This window comes from Haemaphysalis longicornis, unplaced genomic scaffold, assembly GCF_048455015.1.
Source record: "Haemaphysalis longicornis isolate Haplotype H1 unplaced genomic scaffold, Haemaphysalis longicornis Haplotype H1 scaffold_6, whole genome shotgun sequence".
Classification (NCBI taxonomy): domain Eukaryota; kingdom Metazoa; phylum Arthropoda; class Arachnida; order Ixodida; family Ixodidae; genus Haemaphysalis; species Haemaphysalis longicornis.
Genome location: NW_027526407.1, coordinates 139,767,136 through 139,780,153, shown reverse-complemented (window position 1 = coordinate 139,780,153; position 13,018 = coordinate 139,767,136). Strand labels below are relative to the sequence as shown.

General features: G+C 44.8%; 1 protein-coding gene across 3 annotated transcripts in view; it reads right to left on the bottom strand.

The window, feature by feature from the left end:
• Positions 1-8,840, bottom strand: part of LOC144141960 (venom metalloproteinase antarease TserMP_A-like) — a 61,675-nt gene extending 52,835 nt beyond the window's left edge. For all 3 annotated transcript variants that reach the window (XM_077673395.1, XM_077673393.1, XM_077673394.1), the window contains exon 1: positions 8,696-8,840. In XM_077673395.1, the coding sequence (XP_077529521.1) occupies positions 8,696-8,777 (82 nt within the window). In that variant the 5' untranslated portion in view covers positions 8,778-8,840. The remainder of the gene's footprint in view (positions 1-8,695) is intronic.
• Between the last annotated feature and the right edge of the window lie 4,178 nt (positions 8,841-13,018).

Here is a 13,018-nt window from a genome sequence, read left to right as displayed (position 1 = left end):
CCTCTTAGGTCCTGCGGAAATAAAGTTTGTTCTCTCTCTCTCTCTTTCCCGGGCGGTTGGTCAGTTTGCTTCGCCGCACCAATATTCTGCTCTTCGCTTTTCTCAGCCATGAACGCTGTGAGCAGAAAACAGCAGTTCCCTTTTCCCCGAAAGTTCTGCCCATTCAACCGGCAAGGAAACAAACGCGTGAGAGACTGGCCAAGGGCGTCACCGACAGGACACGTAAGAAACAAACCACCTAAAAACCCCCCAGCAATCGAAGAAGACAGCAAGCGTTTAAGGATCCAAGGCAACACAGAAACGCCCAGAGGAGCAGCTACTCTCGAGTATGCTTGACGGCGCTCATTTCAGCTGGCTGCTTTGGCGACGCCGGCTCTGAGTCATTCAAACATTTATTCCAGCAAAGGCCACGTATCCCTTATACTCAACGAAAGGTCAGAGAAGTTTGCGATCAGGGCTGTTGCATAGTTCCCGACCTGCGGGTAGCGCCGGGTCAGGTTTATTCTCTTCACACCAGATGGCTATCTAAGTCTGTTATAACCAGAGGTCCTATACGTACGGGAGGTAGATAAAGCTAATATCTTGCTCTAACAACAACGTTTGCTCTTATCAGTGCGCTGTTTTGTGTAGTGGGGTGGGTTCGACAAACTGTAGTAAAATGATGGTTCTCTAGCAAAACGCTATAACCGCCTGTGAAACTCGCATGTGAGCCAAGAGCCCGTTTTCTTGACTCGGCAAAACAAAATTGACTATCCGATGAGTAATCTCCCATATAAAATTGTAAGGTAGGCGGTCGAAGCCAAGTGCTGACAACTCGGGAATTTTGTTCATAAAGGGCCCTAAACGCAATGAAGATTTACATTATTCAAAATATCGGAGAGCTGTTAGCACACGGTAATTTTGTTCAACGGGAAGCGCTGGTGCTGGTTTTAAATGTTGAGATGCGCAAATTTTTTATTACCCGCTCGCCGTTTTGGTGCAAAGGCTGTTTGGAATACTTGAATGGGCAGCAAAGATACCACGGAGAGATGGCGTCGGCACGCCCATTAGTCAGGGTAAAGCCTTACGGGTGCTTCGCCCTGTATAGTAACCTTGTGCCGCGTGAGGGCATAGCCATGAATTTATTTCTTCCTCCCGTATATGAAAATGACTACTATTAGACGACGCGAATTCAACTAAAGTTTCAGTGCCTTTTACAAAAAATGGATGGGGCTTCACTGAACGCGAAAGTTTTCGGAAGTGCGGAGCAATGATTCGTCACTGTTTTTCGGGTGTTGTTCGGAGAAAATTGTTTTTATATTCTGCTTATTTGTGTATTCCTCTTCTTTTCCTGCGGTTTTTTTTTGTTTTTCTCTGCCTTGTTTTTCTGTTTGTGTATGTTGCTTTTCTTTTACTGTGTCTGCTTTGCCTTTTATGCCGTTTCTCTCGACCTTCCTGAATTTAACAGCAGGAGTCGCGGTCCTTCGCTGTTGTTGATCCTTGACGAAGCTGGGAATTTCCCTCTCATTGTTGACACTTGGCTTCTGATTCCCGTTGTCTCAGAGATATTTCGTGTCATAGGCGTCACTGCCTTTCGCGACCAAGCGCCCGCTGTAACTCGAACCGTGTCGACCGTTCGGCGTCCATGGCGGGAAAGACTAGCTCGCTGTTCGCAGGGTCGATTGTTTCTGCTAAGGCTGTCCACGACTATACATTCCCATCAGAGAGAAACAGCGGAAGCGACAACAACAAAGGGACCCTGTGTTATGTAGCGCTGGCGACAGGTCGTTGCCATTGCGCACCCGACTACTCCACTGAGGACGGTAGAGTTACGCTTGTCGCGTCCCTCGCCAAATACCAGTCGACCGTGTGGTTAGCCGTTAAACTTTTTTTTAAAAAGACGTCGCTAGTAATGCAATTGACAGCGGGCAACAAATGTTCGGAAGTGCGCCGTTATGAAGTACTGCCGGAAAATGTGTGGTAACAGCGAAGCGCCACAATCCATTGGCAACTCAAGCAGTCTTACGCAACTGAACTGCTGGTAATGGCGCTTACGCGCCACTTACGCCTCCTCAAATTTATTGTTGTCATCTACGCGCTGCAAGCACGAAAGCGCTGGCTGACGTAGCCGAAGCTAGTTCTTTACAGTTCGCTACTTGTCCACCATCCAGAACGATCGCAAATTGTATGCGCCAGTGAGGGGAGTAACATGTTTCGATGATTGGAAAATCTTCAGCTTGCCAGGCTGCCAACATCCTAGGGGACTTTGTTGAGACGGGCCACGGCGTAGGCCGGTTTCAGCAGTGCAATAAAACGATTTCCTGGCGATCATTTACCCAAATGGCACTGAACTTGTTCGTCGTGTGAAAAATGTTGTACCCCTGTTGTAGTAATTACCTCCTCATTTTTTGCTTGACATAGCCGCTCTACAAGCCTCAGGTGCTTGTACAGCAGCTATGTCAAGCAAAAAATGAGGAGGTAATTCGCTATGTTATCGTGGATGCCCAGAGGAGCTAAAGAGACAAGAAATTAAAAAAAAAGTTCGAACTCTGGACCGTAGTCTTGCCTGAATAACCGTTCTTCGAGGGCGGTAAATTTTGCGGATGGTTTAGGATGGGTTTGTAACCCTTTCGTGCGGAAAAAGTGTAGCACAGCACCTGTAGCAGAGAGCCTGCGTGTCCCGCACAATTGGAAATGTTTGACGTCTCAGCCACCCGTGAGTCCTGACACAGTCTCCACATTAGGCCAAGACAAAACAAGTGAATTTAAAACTGCAGAGCAAGGTCTTTCTTCTGTCTCCATTGAGCTCGGTACATAGAGCTACAATTTCTGCTCGTGTGAACACCTCTTTGTCCGCAGCCGTAAACAAACAAACGCTCCACAATGCCTGGCGCTCTACGCACCTCAATCTTCAAAAAGAGTGCACGAATTAAGTGGCGTTTAGAGATGTTTTTGGAGGCGTGGAACAAAGCTGCACAGAATCCTTCCCCAAACGAACTCGCACATTCGATCGGGCAGATTACGCTAGATCTTGAAGCAGAAAATTACTGTGGTCAGTAGGTCCAGGCGTACGTCGCCGCAGGTGGTAGAGCTGAAATGTAAAGATTCCAGGAAGTGCGGTGGCTTGCCGAAGGACCCTAAATAAGGAACAAAACTCCGGAAAGCCGCAAGGTGGCAGGGTTACGCATTTATTCCCTAAGTGGATGTTAGGATGAAGCATGGCGCGTAGGCCAAAAAAGCCTCGCGGTAATATGGCGCACCCCCTGCTCTCGATTTCGCCCATAGTAACGGCAGCCGTGAGTTTACCCATGAAAACCTGGACGAAGCAATTAACGTATGCACGCGTGGTGAGCTTTAGTACGGCAGTGCATAGTGCGGGGAAAGCAGCCGAGGCTGGTATAGAGTATGCAGTTGGATTTTTGGCTGACATCAGTTGTTACAACCGGAGCAACCGAAGCAGAAAAGCATTCGTTGGAAAGAATTCATCGGCGACTGTTTTTGAAGCAATGTCCAGAACGGAAACGGCTTGGGGAAATTGTGTGAAGTGTGTAATTTTTGTCAGAATGTCGTCGTGAGTGGTAGAGGTGGCAGTCGGTTCAAACAAATCAATATGATCGTGATAACAAATGCATCGAGGTAGTAAAAAAGCTGCGTGGAACCTTTCTGCGTCCGGCCACTGTTACAGTCTCGCGCAACTGTATTGCATCGGCGTAAATCAGTTTTAATGCTCGGCAGACCCACCAGTAAATGAAATTGCACTTTGGAGCTTTACCGCTGGGCGGTCACATTTATTGTAGTTAGGGAACAAAATTTATGAAAGAGTAAGAGCTATTCATTCCCGCTCTTCCTTCGTTAGATGCCCTCAGTCTACGATAATTTAGTACTTGATGGCAGTAATCCCACAAATTAAGTCGGCAAAAATGAAAGGGTGATGTGCACTGGCTAACATATCTGACGAGACTGAGCCAGGCAGAAATTTATGAGGCACGGGTTAAAATGCTCTAGACAAAATGGCGGCGTATGTGCTCACTTCGCGCCAAACGCCGTCGAAGGACGATGTTCATTTGCCAAGTAAAACTGTAGACTGGGCTAGTTGGTAATTCATACTGAACAAATGTAGCGTAGCAGAAACACACGGGACGGAAAGAATACACACGTACGAGCGCTCACTTCCAACTGATTCTTTATTCACAAGACGGCAAATATATATGCCTAGCCTTAGCAGAAACAAAAAAGACGTAGGAAACAAAAAACAAAACAACAAAAGAAGCAACAAAAAAATCCTGACAAAGAAAGATCGAGTACACCCAACACGCGCCAAACATCTTCACAATCACAGTGACCTGTCGCGCATGGCATCACATTGCACAAAATATACCCGCCACGGTGGCTCAGTGGCTAAGGCGTTACGCTGCTGAGCACAATGTCGCGGGTTCGATTCCCGGCTGCGGTGGCCGCTTTTCTGATGGAGGCAAAAAGCAAAAACGCTTGTGTGCACGAGATTTGGGCGCACGTTAAAGATCCCCAGGTGGTCAAAATTAATCCGGAGCCCTACACTACGGCGCGCCTCATCGCCTGTGTTGCGTCGGCGCGTTAAACCCTGCAATCAATCAATTAAATCAATGACATTGCAGAAAATGTAGTTCACGGTCAGATAACGCAACCGACGGTTTGCTAACACAGTCGTTTTTTTTTCCGCGCCATCTGAGCTGCCTCAATAATTAAGCGCGGTTGCTTGTCCGTAATTATCTCACCAACTGTGGTGCTAGAGAACTGCGCAGTGCAATCCCTACACGTCCTGACATGCTGTGCCAAAAAACCTTCCTTGCCATGACGCACCTTATTGGCACGCTCGCGTAGACGCTCATTGAGACATCTGCCATTCTGTCCCACGTAGCTCGCGCCGCACGCCAAAAGAATTTTATAAACTACATTTTGAACATATTCTACGAACTGTGCGCTGTGTGCTGTGTGCTCAGGTTCCTAGAGCTGAGGATTCGCTTCCTTGAGAACCACACGTGCTGGTGTTATGAGCCTCGAGCGCAGAAGCTAATTCTGCCGTTCCCATCAGCTCACAGCAAACTTTTCAAGAGAGCGATTGTGCAGACCTGTTTTTCGAACGCTTTGCAGAGGTCTTGCCACCACGCCTTGTCAGCCAGTCTTTTGGCTCAGTCTGAGCGCCTAGGCGAACCGGGTACCCTCGCCCATTGCTTGTCTCTGTAGCCGAGACAATGCGTAGGAAACAGAAATGTAGGGGTACTGACCGCGGCACACAAGGTCAAGCTACAGCGGAAACACGTCAGAGAGTGGCTGTGGTTGCGTATATGCACTCCGTGTTCCATCGCATTAAGGAAATGGGACAACGTGTTAATGTGAAAGTTGTTTTTAGCGCTCCCGATGAGTTGTCCCAGTTAGCCAGCAGCACCTGTCCCGTTAAGAGTCGTGTGGTCCAATGCACTGTAAAACACAGCACACAGTTTGTAGAATGTGTTCAAAATGTAGTTTATAGAATTCCTTTGGCGTGCGGCGCGAGCTACGTGGGACAGACTGGCAGATGTCTCAATGAGCGTCTACGCGAGCATGCCAATAAGGTGCGTAATGGCAAAGAAGGTTTTTTGGCACAGCATTTCAGCACGTGTAGGGATTGCACTGCGCAGTTCTCTAGCACCACAGTTGCTGAGATAGTTAGGGACAAGAAAGCGCGCTTAATCAGTGAGGCAGCTCAGATTGCGCGGGAAAAAAACGTCTGTGTTAACAAACCGTCGGTTGCGTTATCTGACCATGAAAAACATCTTCTGCAATGTGATGCCATACGGTACCGGTCATCACTGTGATTGTGAAGATGGTTGGCGCGTGTTGGGTGTACTCGATCTTTATTTGTCAGTATTTTTTTGTTTTTTTGTTTATTTGTTGTTTTGTTTTTTGTTTCCTACGACTTTTTTGTTCCTGCTAAGGCTAAGCTGATATATATGCCGTCTTGTGAATAAAGAATCCGTTGTAAGTGAGCGCTCGTCCGTGTGTATTCTTTCCGTCCCGTGTGTTTCTGCTGCGCTACATTTGTTCACTTTGTTCATTTGCCGCCTTTGCACCTAAATGCCTCTCTCCTCTCCCGTCCCTCCAGTAATTCTTTTCGCTTTTCTTTTCACTCCTGTCGCGATAAACCTGAAGTCAATTCGATTTGCACGCTGGTGATGATGATTAGTGGCTGCCCCTTTGAAGCGGGACATCGGTTGTCAGCAACCGACTTGCATTTTATTACGCTTACTTGCCCTAGTCCTAGCTAGCCTAATAGATTTGCTTCCTCCCTCCATCTCCCCCACATCTGTTTTAAACTGTCATCGCTCCCACCCCCCTTTTTTTCTGCCCGCGCTGTTTTAGATTCTCCCGCATATGATTACTCCGCTTGCGTACCCATCCCTTCCCTACCTTTCTTCCACTACAACTCCAGTCGCCTCTTCGTCAGCTTCATGGCCTCGCAGTTGAGGTTCCCCGTCGCCCCAAATCCCAATGCCTCCGCCAGCGTCATTTCCCCTCAACCCGCGGTGGTCGTATCTGTGCATCTCCTGGTCTATAGCTTCCCCACCACTGCCGCAGCATGCACATGTTTCATCCTGCTGCCGGTAGATATCCGTGTATGCCCGGGTTCTCGGGCACCCGGCCCATGCTTCGAAGAGCAATGCACTGCCTCTCGTATTGCCATAGAATTCTTCCTCGTTAATTTCAAGTTTGTCTGTCCTATAAGGCTCCAGGGTTCTTTTTTCGCTTCCATTCTCTGTGCCTACTTTGTCGTCTAAGCTGCCTTAACCTGCTTTTTAACTGTTATGTAAGCACTACTTTCCCCTACCGACTTTCCCTACCGCTTGGTCAGCTGTCTGGTCCTCCGTCTCCCCCGCGTGTCCATGCTCCTCACAGGTACTTAAACACCCTCGCGGCAGATTTTTTTGTCCTCCATGTCATGAAGTCGCTCCTAAAACTTTATCTGCTCTGCGCCTCCCTCTCCTGGAAAGACGACCAGCACATATCCTCCTGTACCGCTTCATTTATAGTTTTGCTGTGGGCATCTAGGGCCATTCTGCCTACCGCCCTATGATTTACCTCTAGGCCCGCTTGGGTCTCACTCAGATTTCATGCACAGAACCGAATCCTGGTACCATGACCCCTTTCCAGACTTCTATTACCACCTCATATTTGTTGTATCCTTAGAGGGCTCTATGCTTCATTGTAGCCGCGTTCTGTTTTCCTTTCCTCTTAAGGTGAACCTCATGCGCATGCGTGCAATCCCCGGTTTGAGTGCTATCTATTGGACTCCTTTCTTACTATTGAACTTGGAAACCTTCCACGTGGTCTACGCTTTTCACCTGCTCCCTTTGTATTTGTAGGTAAAACTATTTCCTATAATAAACATCAACGGAAAATCAACCCAAATAAATTAATACTGCGAGCTACAGTTGTGTATCGATGTTTTCCCTGAAATAGTACTAATAAAATTCCTTTGGTAATAATGCTGACAAGTATAAAATGCGTTTCAGATTTTTTAGTTCAGAAACTTTTTCTTTTCATAGAAAACAATCGTTCAAGCAACCCTTTTTGTCCCCGCATGGCTTTATCGAGGGATCGACCAATACAAGGACAGACATACACACATACAGAGACATAAAAATTTCGGTGTTTAAGAAGTCAATAAGTACTTGTTTTTAAAAGTTGCTCAAACCCAGACCCTTCAGGTCGACGCTGCCTACGCCGCGGATCTTCCTCATGCTGCTGAGCAGCTAGGGGGGTTGGCGATCTCTATTGCTCATTCCGGGTCAGCGTCGCTGTAGGCGCGCCTTCTGGTATACTGTAGAGGTGTCTGTGCTACTCCAAGGCAATGGTTGGGGGCCACGGCCAAATTTGCAGCGATTACATTAGCGGCGAGCGCTGACGTTGGCAGCTTACAGGTTGTATATAATACACTTAGCTACATGTACTTGCGCTAGTAAATTGTGTACGCGATAAAGTGTTTATACAAGTTTTTTAAGCTGCGGAGAGCGGTGTGTTTTTGCCGATTTTCCTGGTCAATTTATACTTTTTAAGACATATAATACAATGCAGTAGGACCCATCCTGCTGCTCTATTTGCCGGAAGTGTATAATCGGGTAAACAAACTACAGAAAAAAACGCAATGACTTTCTGGTGATTCCCCAAACGGGATGGCAAAAGGCGAAACCATCAACAAACCTATTCACTTTGTGCACATGGCTTATCAATAAAGCTGTACAGTGCGGCTGGTACTTTACGCACGACCCGTGGCGTATACAGACTTTGAACAAACGTGCGACCGGTGTTCGCCATTGTCACTTTCACGCGGATGCGCTAGCACCGCGACCGACGATGCCCGTCGTTGCAGCTGGAGCTGTGATTCACGAAGTAGCGGCAATAGCTCGCTCCTGCAAGCGGTCACACTTTTACCCCTGCTCGCGCGCCACCTGTGTGGCAGCGTGGTACGACTATAACGATTCCAGTGGGCGCCCAATGCTGGCACTGAGGATCCTACTCTCTGGTAAGGCCGGTGACGAAGCCGGTGTTTGTGAGCCATGGGCGCTACATCTCGCGCTAAAAGTCCACAGCTAGCCTTTTATTAAGAGTCCATTTGCACACGTATGCTTTTAACCAAATGTGGCTGCAGTTACGCACATATCACAGTTACAATAAAACATCTCCCAAATGCAGTACTTACCTTCTTGTAGAGCAGAAGCTGTGAAAACCGCTTGCATTAAAACCAAGAGACTGCAGGCTTTGTGTGCTTCCGCTTCCCTCATTTTTTTCGCAAAGAGTTTCTGTGAGGAAAATGCAATCCTTATTTATCTGCGTAAAAACCTAAATCTAAATATTAATTCTGATGTTCTGCGCATGGGCGTCAGCGTCATTTTGTAGTGCAGCGATCGTCTTCGTCATTTTTGCACAGCTTGCGTTGGCACAGCATTCAAAGATCATTATGCCCTATTTCATAAAGAGCATAGTGTGTCCCCTTATCCCGGAAGCGGACTCGGGAAAAAAACAAATGTTCGGCAAAAAATTACCTAAGTAGATACTCTCTAGACGACCTCCGAAAAACAGGCTGCATTGAGTAATACATCACAGCATTATTTTATGCGAGGTAATACTGCATTGCGAAAAAGCACTACTTTCCTGGCAAATTTAAAGCATGCCCACCATTATTATAAAGTATTTTTCTATCACTGTAAAATAAAATGTTTACAACGGAATAGAATAAAAATTCTTTACGTCCTTTCTTAAGCAGAAGCATCTCCCAGTACACAGCGTTTCCGGTATCAGAATATTACTGGAATTGATTTTCCCGAAGCAAAATTCGTTTTACATAAGCATTTAACGACTCAATAATACAAACACCACGTACCGTGAGGCATAGTTTGATTTCCTCATTGCTAACAATGCAAGCTTGTGGTACTATAAAAAATATTTGATGAAAGTGATTTTTTCTTGTGGGGCGTCTGACCGCAACATTTTTTGCTACATTACTCTACACAAAAAATGAAAGCGTGGGTTGTGACTGCATCAGTGTTGCCAATTTAGCTATTTTGTAGCTAGATCTAGCTACTTCTGGACTCATCTAGCTGCCAAAAATGTAATCTAGCTACGAGTAGCTGTTTTAGCTCATTCTTTCAAAATTTAGCTACTAATCTATCTATTTTGGCTTCAGTTTATCGGCATTCAAAATCACTATTCGGGTAAGAAAAAATAATTGTTACAAGACGCTATGAAAGAACTAATGTTGATTACGTTGGGCACGTAGCACCATTTAGTAGCTTTTCAAAAAGATACAACCCGACTGAGATGTACCGTGTCTCAAGGGAAAGAAGGAAACCGAAACCGTCAAAGCTTTTTGCAAATCTTACAAGTGTTCTATCGAGGCGAAGAAAGCGAGCATCGATAAGCACGCCACGTGTTCGAAACACATTGAATGCGCGCCACGCAAAGGGTTTCAGCAGTCTGCTATAACTGATGTCATGCCGCGTGCAATGACAAGTCCTGTGCAACGAGCAGAAGCCACTCTTGCACTTTTTGTTGCTTAACATTGCGCGATAAACACCACCGACCACTTGGGAGAAGCTTGCAAGCGGATTTTTCAAGATAGCAAGGTCGCGTCTAATACCAAGATTCATCGCACAAATGGTACTAACGTGATAATTTACACCCTAAATGCGCTGCTAAGTGTAAGGAACGGGCTTCGGAGCCATAAAAAAATGCCATGAATATAGCTTGCCTAGTGACGTGGTGGCAAAAATCGGCACGATGGCATTGTACTCAACGGCAGAGAACGATACTCTGCAAGCTGCAAAGATTGTCGAAGAACTGTGTGTACAGCAGGAGTGATTAATTATGTACTGCCATGGGTTATAATTGTTTTGCTTTATGCCTTCTACTGGAGTTGCTAACAGATATTTCTGTTTTTGTTCGCAAATATGGTTGATTGCTCTTTTATAAGTACCCTGAAATCTCTTTTGTACGTTTTATGTGTGAAATGCTATTCTAGATTGTTTCGTTCGTTGCAAATGTGCAATTTCTTTGTTATATGTTCAATGATTACGTGCTCCCATTTATGCGGATGGAAAAGTTTTTGTTAATAAAACCGCCACCCAAAAACCTTTCAAAGGATTTTGTGATAACTTTGTGTTCATCAGTCTGGCCGTGCTCGTGCTACTGCATATGGCAACAAAAAAAAACTATATACAAATGCTAAGCGTAGGGCTTTAAAACATGCGCTAAAAATTATATACTTGAATAAAGAAGTGCTCAGGGTCGAAGTAATTTTTGTTTATTTTATTTTTACAGTTATACATTTTGAAAAGAATTTCAGTTTCGATTTCATAGTCCTTTGGGTACGCCCATAAGTTTCATTTTTAACAGGTTTACAGAGCGGTGATGCATCCGGAGCTCGTCTTTTGTGAGCGCACAAAATATACGCGTTGCGAAAACTAAGACAGGAAAAAATTATTTGAATCAAACTTGGAGCACTTTTATTACTTGTTCATGCATATTCTGCGTAGTTGCATGCCTCCAAGAAAACATGACTTGAAGGCTGCGTTCCATCTTTTAAGATAATACAGCTGCAAATAAATGCATTATACACCCAGAATATCTTAAAGAAGCGCTTGAAAATATATTTAGCTACTTTTAGCCCCTTGCTGGATTTTTTAGCTACTTCTAGCTACTTTCACGTTGCCATCTAGCTACTTTTGTTCCCCAACATTAGGCAACACTGGACTGCATGTATATCCCACGATGAGAAAATCCTGTAGACGTACGGGCTACATCTGAACTAAACCAAACATATATTTCTGTCAAGTGGCCGGAAGACGAGTTGGGGTGCAACTATTCCTCACAACAGCATTTTCTAGTAACTCCATGTCACAGCCGTCTTCCCGCAAGGTTTCCAGCTGCACAGTTGGTAATCAGTGTTTGCACAGTGCTATCGTCTTGTTACGCAATAATTTTTAAGTAGAAGATTCCCCGGAGGAACAAGGTGATGTCTTATGTAATTATCTTGACTTTTTCAGGCATATTATCCTAGGTGTGGAGTTGAATTTTCAGGATTTTAAGAATAAATTCCTCAATCTAAAATTTAGCATTGTATCTGGCCCCAAGTCACAGCAATATTGCACGTGAAATATGTAAAACTTTATGCGTTGACAGGTCTTGTTTATGTCTATGCCTATACCGACGAAAGTATGGGACGTGTTGGTAGACTGATATAACCGCAACATACGGAAGGAGGTATTTTGGATTAGTTATTTTGTCGATTGAAGTTTAAAATCAGAAATATTCTTCATGGCAGTAGCAAGAAGGCAATTTCTTAGAATTTGTTAAAAATACCTTATTATGATATTCATATATGTTTGCCGCACCAAATGTACACCGTTTTTATCAAATTTTTAAATAACCATTCAAACACAATACCAGTTGAGCGCCAGTCATAGGGATATTGTGCACTCCTTCGTTATTCCTCTTTTATGAGGTAGCCTACAGCAACAGTTCAGTAAGGCGATGACACCGTGATTCAAAGCATTATATTTTACCAATTCATATTTGCAAATGATGCAACGTATCGAAAAGGAAACAAAGACCCTCAAGGTAAAACGAGTGTGTATCAATTACAACGCTTTGGTTGCGAAAAACAGAAACTGTGTTCCTTTCAGGTTCTGGCTTATCGTTCCTCGCACTCATAGTTCAGACAAGCGAGGGCAAGAGGGAAAGCATAAATTCTTTCATTAACAAATTTAGCATTGTTGGAAAGAATTTCGCCTTATAAAATAACCTATCTGCAGATTTATTTGTGTGGACGTTGATCTTGTGATGGGCCTGAAATAGCTCAGGAGCGCTGCATATAGAATATGTATATGAAGATTATCACTGATAGTTTAGCATGATACGTGCTGACATAAAACTTCCCGCAGCTTGGTAGGCGTTTAGGCAGTGAAACGACTTCTACTGTTCCGTATACTACCAATTATTCACGGCGTCAGCCGATTTCTTTAACCATACTGTTTAAGGCTTGTATTGACAGGCAACGGGTGTCCAAACATGGGTACATCTTCGCGGGGAACTAAGCCAGGTACATAAAACTGTGCGTTATAAAAAAGCTGCCTTCAAGGCCACTTTTTAAAAAATACTTTGTTGCAAGATATGCTGACTGAATTAGGAACTTTCGGGCATTGGCGAAATGTTTGCTTTTCCGAGAAGCATAAAGGGTAGTTGGACATAAAAATATCTTGCAGAGTGAGTCAGAAAAATCTTCACCATAGATGTTCGAAGGTAGAATAAGACATTGTAATAAACATGTTAAACGTGGGAAGCTGCAGAGTAACGACAAAGCAAATGTTAACGTTTGGTCTGGGGTAACTTACTGTGAATATTGCTGTCTTCTTATCGAGTATATTCTGATAGTGAGAATGAAACGTAAGAGCTATTTTTTGTAAGCTTTGATGTAAAACTTTGCTTTGACGGGACACTCCTGTAAACTTTTTCAAGCGCATCGGCC